General features: G+C 37.3%; 2 protein-coding genes and 1 long non-coding RNA gene across 6 annotated transcripts in view; 2 read left to right on the top strand and 1 right to left on the bottom strand.

The window, feature by feature from the left end:
- Window positions 1–62: 62 nt before the first annotated feature.
- On the top strand, window positions 63–1,339 carry RpLP0-like (ribosomal protein LP0-like). The gene is made up of 4 exons (XM_033475622.2): window positions 63–221; window positions 391–695; window positions 764–1,000; window positions 1,085–1,339. Exons 1-4 carry the CDS (start codon window positions 194–196, stop codon window positions 1,235–1,237), a joined length of 723 nt encoding a protein of 240 aa, XP_033331513.2. The 5' UTR covers window positions 63–193; the 3' UTR covers window positions 1,238–1,339.
- Window positions 1,340–1,912: 573 nt separating this feature from the next.
- On the top strand, window positions 1,913–3,667 carry LOC117223367 (uncharacterized). The gene is made up of 3 exons (XR_013034329.1): window positions 1,913–2,097; window positions 2,191–3,086; window positions 3,172–3,667. It is a non-coding gene; the product is annotated as an uncharacterized LOC117223367 (long non-coding RNA).
- A 70-nt stretch (window positions 3,668–3,737) lies between these two features.
- The window catches only part of Lpin (phosphatidate phosphatase LPIN), a 39,392-nt gene continuing 33,539 nt past the window's right edge, over window positions 3,738–9,590 (bottom strand). For 3 of the 4 annotated variants that reach the window (XM_076525038.1, XM_033475607.2, XM_033475605.2), the window contains exons 7-11: window positions 9,053–9,589; window positions 8,623–8,960; window positions 8,014–8,517; window positions 7,828–7,931; window positions 3,738–6,173 (exon numbers count right to left, since the gene is read on the bottom strand). In XM_076525038.1, the coding sequence (XP_076381153.1) occupies window positions 6,020–6,173; window positions 7,828–7,931; window positions 8,014–8,517; window positions 8,623–8,960; window positions 9,053–9,589 (1,637 nt within the window). In that variant the 3' untranslated portion in view covers window positions 3,738–6,019. Of the gene's footprint in view, window positions 6,174–6,836; window positions 7,402–7,827; window positions 7,932–8,013; window positions 8,518–8,622; window positions 8,961–9,052; window position 9,590 lie in introns of all 4 variants that reach the window. The other variant, XR_013034328.1, reaches the window with a different exon arrangement.

Raw genomic sequence — 9,590 nt, 5'->3', positions numbered from 1 at the left:
TTCAGCTTTCATTCGAAACAATCTTTCACCAAGTGACTTTAGTGGAAATTCGGCCGGTATTGTGCGTAGGTTATGTGACCGTACGAAGCCATTTTGTTTGTGCGCGGGTGCAACAGCACATGTTTACCCTATCGGTAATTTGAGTTTTCGATGAATAGTTCTTTGGTAAAATAGACCGTATCTTACCAGCAAAATGCCGAAATCAAAGAGGGATAAAAAAAGTAATGTTTTTCTATTTAAATATGTAATTCCTTTGTTAATGTATTCCTTACAAGTGTAATGTTGTTGAGTTAACCTAACAGAATAACGTTTAAAATTACTGCTTTAAATTGTTAGCGTATTAGAAATTTAATGATATTACAAAGTAAACGGTAAATTTCTATTTCACAGTATCTCTTACGAAAACGAGTAAGAAAGGTCTGGTGTTGAAGCAACAAATCGTCGAAGATGTTCGAAATTGCGCCGAAAAATACGCAAGTATATTCCTCGTGTCCGTGCACAACATGCGTAATAATAAATTAAAAGACTTGAGAGCAGAATGGAAGGACAGTCGATATTTCTTTGGTAAAAACAAGGTGATAGCACTGGCGTTAGGAAAGTCGCCGGAAACCGAAGTTGCCGAAGGGTTACATAAATTATCTGAAGCGTTACGAGGACAATGTGGTTTGTTATTTACAAACAGACCTAAAAAAAAAGTGCGTATCGGTTTGGCAATTTTTTAAGTATAAAATCATTTAAATAAACTCATCCCTATCGCATTTAGGTGTTGGAGTGGATGGAATCGTACGAAGAAGCTGACTATGCCAGATCTGGATTTATAGTAGACGAAACTATAGTATTACCCAAAGGACCATTGCCTGAATTTGCGCATAGTATAGAGCCTCATTTGAGGCAATTGGGAATGCCTACGGCGTTGCAAAAAGGTGTAGTAACATTGATCAAGGAATATAAGGTTTGCAAAAAAGGGCAAACACTGACCCCAGAACAAGCAAGGATTTTGGTAAATATTTCCTGTTGCTTTCAACAGGAAAGCACTTTACTTTCATGTAAACGAACAATTGTTAATACTTCTTTTTCTTCTCAGAAATTACTCGACAAACCATTAGCTACTTTTAAATTGACACCATTAGGAGTATTCTCGAAGAAACACGGGTACAAGCAATTAGTATCCGAAGACGACTACCCCAAAGAAAATATAATGGATGTAGAAGAGACTGCAGAAATGGACGATACGTGAATCGCTAGTTATTGTAATGAAATAAAATTTATTTGAATTGTATATACATATATATACTCCATACATTGTGTTTAAAAATAAATTTTTTATCCTGTTATTTAATTCTGTAGAAGAATATGAAGTACTCTGTATTTCTTTGATAAACAATTGATAAACGCAAGATCGTAGATCGTTAGAATTTCCTATCATAAAAATTCTGTAATGTTTTAAAACTTTTTGCATCCATAAAAATGTTAATATCAATATGCTTGACTATATCCTGGATAATTGCAATGTTACGAGTGAGCCACGAAACGATTGCGTAAAGTACTAATTATTCTGAGTTTTTTAAAAAGTTAATTTAAATGCTTTTCCGTTGTACGCATAGATCGGGTACTATTGGTATTCAAAAACTTGGCGAAGCTCAGACCATAAAGCTATATTTAAGCTAAATTCTGATATAATGGGTAGCACAGCGGCCGTAGATTTTTTGGATCTATCTGAAAGTGAACGTAACAGGAAACATAATATCGAAATACTTAAACGTGAGGTAACCAGTAAACAATTTGTCTTGAATCTGATCATACACTGTTGCGTCAAATACTGAGCCATCTGTTTCCGCATATCGCACCGTATTTGGCATCAATGCCTTCTACATGCTAAATCTAAGTCAAACCACGTAGCGCTAACTTTCGTTAAAAGAGGGCAGGTCAGTCGTAATAAAATCAGTCCTAGGCGTTACTCTGAGAAAATCTAAACCAAAAGGGAATGTAGGAGGGAAAACGACTTCTAAATTATATACTTCTAATTACAATTTATTTGAAATAAAAATTTATACGAATCACTTTCTTTAAAATGAATCAACATTCAAATATCTGAAGGTCTTTATTTTTATGTATATCTAATTCTTACGTTTAAGCTATGTAATAATTATTTTAAATACTATTAACTGTGCTGTTTACTGCATATTTTAGGAAAGGAACATGACAGGAAAAACAGAAACATTTTATTGGATACAAAAATCATGAACGAGGATGTTTCTAGAAGAAGGATTTTGAACACATCTATGTATTCTTTTGAGGTACATGATTGTTCAATAAGTTTTCATTCACTTTGAAGTGGAATAATTTTTTTATAACTAGGCTGAGTGATTTCAATGGCCAAAAAATTGTTTTGAAAAATTGCAATTGGTAAAGACAACGAAAAAATTAAAAATTAATGTTATTTCAATTTTTTTTATCTGAGCTTATAACGAAAATTTAATAAATGCAATTATAATTATTAATAATAACTACAGCCAGGAATCTTAACTACCATCTAACCCTAACCATAACCTAGTTAAGTTACAGTGACCCCGTCACAGTAACCCGCGGGAGAACGGCTCATAACAATGTCAACTGATTTCAATAAAATTTACCGTATGCATATCAATTGCAGAGATCTACAAAATATATATTTGTTTTAATTTTCATTATAGGTTCAGATAAAAAAGTTGAAAAAACATAGTTTTTAAATTTTTGTATCATCCCAACCAATTGTAATTTTTGGGAACAATTTTTAGCCATTATCTAGTAAACTAATCCCTGTAAAATAAAAAAAAAAGTAATATCACTTAGTCCAATTATAAAAAAGTTAGTCCGTTTTAAACAGTGTATGAAAACTTATTGAATTGACTGTATATCGAAAAAAAACTAAAGAATTCTATAACGATGTATGTACTCAATTCACCACTTCAATTTCTTAAATAAGCCTCTTTTCCAGAAACATCCTCAATTATGAACACAAAACACAGCACCGATATGGTGATGCTTCTTCTCTTTCATCAATGGATATCACGCTCTTGAAATTTTTCTTTCCTATAAAAAAAACGGTATTAGAATAGGTCGTGATATACATATGTTCAGAAAATAAATTACTTGCATATTTACTTTTAAATAAATTACTTACTTTTACAGCAGCGTTAGATTCGTTACATCTTCCACAAGAGTGCTACTGACCTGCCCTCTTCAAGCGAAACGTTTCGCTACAAAATTGCGCCAAGACGTGCCATTGATTTAACAACGCAAAGCGTCTGCTCCCGAATACCGAGCCATTTATTTCCATATTATGTACGCCAGGGATTTGGCCTTGGCAAAATACATATCAAATGCGAACCAAAAACAGTGTTTTTGCACCAAATTGTCATAAATTTGCTCATAAAGTACACTCTAATAAGCATTTTACATGTATTTGATTGAAGCAGACTTGGCTGACTGGCTACATTTTCATGTTGTGAATTTAATGAAAAGACTTATCTACGAAAGAGATGTTTACAGATGAAAACTCGTTGGCCAAGCAGAACATCGATAAACTTGGAATAATGGAATTACAAAGGAGGGACCAATCTTTTTTAGTTGAGCACCTTTGAACCTTATACATTACAAGATAATAAAATGATGTTTTCTTTTATAATGGTCGCCGATATTTATTATCATAATTATTCTTATCGTGGGAAAATCTAAATGTGATAAACTGGAGATGATTAGCCGATTAATTCGTCATTTATTGTTCAGCTGGTTACAAGGTATACGACGATTACTACAGATAGCTGTTTAATTGCATCGTAATAGACAATATTACACCAGTTATACAGAAATATGGAAATTACTACGTAGACATAGTGCTGGCGTTTGAACATGATTACCAATACATGAATACTATTCGCTATTCAATACTACAACGAAAACATAAATCGGTCAATTTAACCATTGGGGACCACGACTTATACAATTTATTCCTTGAATGAATTCTGTTTGTCGCGCGAAGCTAAATTTACTCGATAAATGTGTGTTTGTATGTACTGAGATAAGCAGTATAGTTCCATTCATTAGAAAAGAAGCTTTCAAAATTTGATTTGCACTATTCAATTGCTGTCCAAGAACATTTAAGTTTCGACTGTATATTGATAAGGGTGTAAGAAACGATTTCGTTTTATTCGCTTACTTGGTAGAATATCTGAGTAAACATATGCGAAGTGCCGCCTGCACAAGAGCATATAAAATTCCCACTAAAAAAAATTGTGTATAAACAAAACTATAAATAGATTCAAATTTATTTTGTACTATGCATATCATGGTTAACAGAATAGATAAAATAATACTAAAAATTAAACATTCAATAACTTATAAGATATCATTTCTCGGTCGTTAGAATTATATACACTCTTTACAAAGCACTAATTAACATACTTTTATTACCTAAACGGATCGCCCGGGAATATTCCAAAGAAAAAAAAAAGAAAAAATAGCATTCCAATTATTGATTCTCAACACTGTATTGACCTTTTTGAAGAAAACGTAGAATACGATATATATATATATATATAGTATCGTCTTCAATAATCCGATTATTGGTATTTTCATTTACATTTATATTGTAGCATAATAATAGTTTTCTTCGAGTGATAACAGCCCAAACGAAACTGAAAATACTATGAACTCGATTCTTCTTTGGTTAAACACAATTGTACTTTTGTATCTTTCGATGGTACATGTTAAAGATTATATTGCATGAAAGAAAAGGAGAGCGAACGAAACCATAAAAACTGGCATTGCTCTTGCGAGGGTATTTTTAATGGTTTTGTTGCAGGAAACTTAGATAAACTTAATCTATTCTATTATGTCGACGCGTACCTAGATGATGCGTTCTGAAAGACAAAGGTGTACGTAATGTGTATCGCAAAAACGACGAATGCGTTCTCGATATAATTCGGCCTAGGAAAGTGCATACCCGGAAGCGATTGACTTCCGTGCGAATTACGAGCCCGTTTTTCTACACTGAGATCTTTCCGACCGCCCGTTCGACAAATACTATTTCCACCGAAATATCACAATACACAAACGAGGTAAAGAGTATAAGATATATGGCAATCTCACAGCACACTAATTCAACAGAGATCTCGTATAAAAATAAATAAGGATTTCTTAAACGAAGTGTTCGATAAAACTAAACTAAAGTAGGTATATAAACTATATTACATACGATACGCTAAATCCTCGTGTTGTAGAACAATTACGATTAAAACATTCTTACCATCGGTGAACTCGGACTAAAATGGGACAAGGTTTCCCGAGAGAAGCGAACGATGAAGCAAGTCCGTTGGTTAGATTACGTCCAATGGACCATTTTAACAGCAAATTACTGTCCACGGTTTTTATCACCGATCGCACGAGCAATCCGTTTTGATAGCTTTGAAATTAGAAACAACAAAATCAATGTTTCGACCAAGAGGAAATTCAATTTGCTCTTTAACAGCGCGTTATCTTTGGAGTATGAAGTGATTAAGTAACAACTTTCTTTCGTTCTAATGGAATTGGAATGTAATCGAATTGAATTGAATAGAATACAATAGAATAGAGAAGAATAGAATAGAATAGAACAGAACAGAACAGAATAGAGTAGAGTAGAGTAGAGTAGAGTAGAGTAGAGTACAGTATAGTATTGCAGAATAGAATAGAGTAGTACAGAATACAATCGCGTACTCGTACGGCTCGCAAATCGTCCGAAACAATGGCAAGAATCGTCCATGTTGCGTAGCGATATTTAGTATTTATCGTTATTTAGTGTCTTTCGACGAACCTAACACACCGAATGTCAAGCTTACGATCGCGTTGCAAACACATCGAGAAATAAGTCGCACCAGGCAACAATGCTATAGCCGATAATACGTGGGAGTATAAAAAGTAGCTAAATACGACGATCGTTTTCTTATTACGAGTAGATTATCGTTTTGCGCCAGTGCAAAACACGTACACACGTATATCCTTAGTAGACAGTCCGAGTTTGAGCATAAAGTTCCTCCAGCGACGCCAGTTCCGGTATCGGATCTCGCCAGTACGCAAAATTACTGAATTCGTCAGCAGCGTCCACCCTCCACGGTGGGAATAGATGGTCGACAATGTAGCTCATGTTCGAGTATCTGGAAAAAAGCAATGCAAACATTCCTTTATAGAGAGCTGCAACGGTAACCGTCGTGCTGGTCTGTCTCTGCCGAAGGATCAATGAGAGAAACGATACAAAAGGATCAAGAGCCGTTGAATCGTTCGTTAAAATGACGTTACGGAGGCGCGGCATTATATTCTTCGCAGACTATCGGGGAATAAACATCGGATAAGATACAGAGACAGATTATCGTACATCGTGATTAAGGCGTGGGTCTTGAAATGTACACACACACACACACATAGATGTACAACTGTTAGAGAGACTATGAAGGCTACTAGTTTCTCTCCTTTCGAACGAAAAAAAAAAGAAAAAGAAACATTCATGCGACAGTTGTTAATTTCCAAGTTTTTAGTTTCGAGAATGTATGTCTACCACAAGAGTATTCGACGGAGCGAGGGAAAAATATTTCGTGCACTTGATGGAAGATTCGTACGATTCTCACAAATCTCATTCTGATATATCTCGGAATGCTACGTCCGGGAGAATCTCGATAAATGTGAAGCGGCGATGTGTTCGATACGAAGTGTGCGCGCAAAACTTAGGACGATGACGACGTTAAGACTGTTTGTAGATGAGAGGAGCCGGTGAACATGTAAGTGACAAGAAGCAGCTGCAGGATGTAACAACAAGTGCTTACCCTATAAATCGTAAGAAGACAGGTGGATGTTCTTGGATAACCAAACACATCATACAACACATGTACTAATGACGTTGGCTTGTCGGGGCGAATATAAATCTCAAGATGCCTCGCCTCGAAAGAATTTGCCATTGGACGAAGTAACGTGTTTCGGTTTAATGTGCGCACGCGCGCGCGCGCGCGGAATCTGTTCTTCTTGTAGCGTGTTTCGCAGTGTATCACACTACGGGAAGTGTATGCAGAAAAGCAAATAAAAACTTCTCGAAATCGACCCGTTAAAAAGACTAGCTGGAATCTATATGCATCGTTGTCCCCCATGACACGTAGAAAATACATTGTTCTACCTAATGGCTCACGAAATGAGGTAGTTAGTTAACTTCTATTTCTACGAGATAGATTCCCGGGCCATCGGCACGAGTAATGTTGCCTCGCAGGGCGTCGTTATCGCAACATGACTAAGTGGATCAACAGAATAACACAGTTAGGGTTGTGCCGCCATCAGTAGCTGTTTCGTACGGGCAGTGGTGGGAACAACTCATTGACGATATCGCACTGACACGCGTAGCTGCAATCACAGAAATATCCACCCTGTAAGTACATCTTTTTCTCAAGAATCACCGTGTAGACCCGTTTCAATCTTCCCTTCCAATTACAAGACTCCGTGTCTTCGGGTTGTCAAATTTGTTAAATAAAACCGATGTTTGGTCACAAAGTTTCTGTTAAACGTTCGAGTGCTCGCAATTGATTCTATGCATCTCGTTGGAATGCACTAACAGATGCGTTACAGACGGTGAAACTAATGCGACGATGTGCAATAATCATAGAAAGCATTTAACAAACAATTTTCATCCTACGAGGAACCAACCCTGTTTGTCGCAGCGCACATCGTTTACCAACTAGGTCGTCAGACTTTAATTAATTGAATAATACAATCAGGTGTCGAAAGTTAACAGATACGAAGAGACTAATAGAAACGAGTATATTTACTTACGATGATTGGAATGTCTGCGTCAATTCGTGCTTTAATTCACCTCTGTGGTTTATAGTGAATATTCGCATAGTGGGAATTCCAACAGCCCGGTATGCCCATACATCCTAAAGGACGGACGAAAAGAAATCAGATGATAAGCAACGTGATTGATCCAGTTTGCTAATCGCGTAGAAAAGTAATGCTTACATTAATTCGATTTCCATAGCCTGCGTAAAATGGTTTCGAGCCGTCGGGGAACAACGCTTGAATATCGCTAAGGCAGGATATTTTGAATTCTTCGGGTTTCTTCTCAATGACTTCGCGATGAAATGCTGAAATCAAGCTCGTCGGATTGAGAAGCAACGGGCCTTCTGGCAGCGACAGGTCGCCCTGTTTGATGCTTTTCAGGTATTCTCTGGTGACTCTGGCTTGCCCGATCGCTCTTGCCGAGAGATAGAGCAGCTTATAGCCGTTGTTCTTAATTTTCGTAAATAATTGAGCAACTCCTGATTGGGCCCAGTCCTTGCCAACGATGGGCAAAATATGACCGAGGACATCCGACTTCGTGATAGTGCCATCGATATCGGAAATAACGATTTTGTCATCCCATCTCCATTTATAAATATGACATTTGCAACGGGTTGTGCCTTGGTATGCCGTGGTCACACTGAAAACAACCTCGTTGGGACCGTCTTTTAAATTGAGGCTCGCCTGTAAAAAAAAAACAAACACATTTCACATAGAGTACCAAATTTTGGTATCGGTATCGTATTACATACGTCATACAACAACAGTAGCAACAACAAAAATACATACTATTTGAGTAGACGATAATCTCAAAGTTTTACGATACTTCTCGGTGGACTCGTAATAAGGTCTCCGTTCCTTGGGTATCTTAATACCCTGCGATTTGTTTTGGTTGCTGTCGGAGTCCTCGCTGCCGCTATAACCTTCGCCCTCCCTTTCTCGATTTTTCTCTGCTTCGGCGAAACCTGTCGCGGGCTTAGCGCATTCTTCTCCTATTTCGATCACAGACGCGATCTCTTCAATTTGATTGGTAGTTCCATCTCTACCCGCTGTTTCGTCGATTGGAGTACTCTCCTTGGAATCGATCGATTGCTCCGGTGATTGTAGATTCACTGCTCCACCATCGACTGTAGCGTTTTCAATAAGGATTTAGTATTGTGAATCATCGGGATAAACATCGTGAATCATCGGGATAAACATTGCGAAAAAGACGTCTTACCTTGACTGAGTTCTTGCGGCTTTTTAGAAGGTTGCGTGGAACGTCTCCACGAGAACCAGGAACTGTAACCGCTACGACTTTCGGGCTTGCCACTAATGTCCTCTTGCTTCTTTTCTTCGTGCATTGGCAGGGACATGCATTGAGCATATAGAATCTCTATTGTACTTTGCGGCAAGTGTCTTTGGAAAGCAGCGTAGGTTATCACGATCGGGCAAGCGGTAGTCCAATTGTAAAACTTTCCATTAATCTTTACGACTAGATTCGGATTTTCATATAATTTCGGATCGGAACAAATGTCCTCGAAATGAAGCAGATTCTGATGGAAAGCTTCTTTGGAAGGACCATTTTCAGAATCCAAACCACCGCACAAAGACAAACTGATGTCCATGTTGTTGTCGAATATCGTATGCTTCGGTTCCTCAAAATCGCTATCCAACGATTTTGGTCCTCCGATAGCACCTATTACGCTATTCGGACTCTGGGGTAAACTCGGCCCATTGCCCGATTCGGTGTCTTCCTCGTCTACAGCTTTTCTGTC

The sequence above is a fragment of the Megalopta genalis genome, chromosome 10 (genome assembly GCF_051020955.1).
Source record: "Megalopta genalis isolate 19385.01 chromosome 10, iyMegGena1_principal, whole genome shotgun sequence".
In the NCBI taxonomy this organism is placed as follows: Eukaryota; Metazoa; Arthropoda; class Insecta; order Hymenoptera; family Halictidae; genus Megalopta; species Megalopta genalis.
Note: the sequence above shows the minus strand (reverse complement) of the source record. Positions and strands in the feature narration are given on the sequence as shown.

Bases quoted from the DNA above. Each gene is read 5' to 3' on its own strand.
- RpLP0-like (XM_033475622.2), top strand. From the start codon at position 194: ATGCCGAAATCAAAGAGGGATAAAAAAA. The intron at 222-390 runs GTAATGTTTTTC...TCTATTTCACAG, and splicing joins ATCAAAGAGGGATAAAAAAA to TATCTCTTACGAAAACGAGT. The intron at 1,001-1,084 runs GTAAATATTTCC...TTTTCTTCTCAG, and splicing joins CAGAACAAGCAAGGATTTTG to AAATTACTCGACAAACCATT.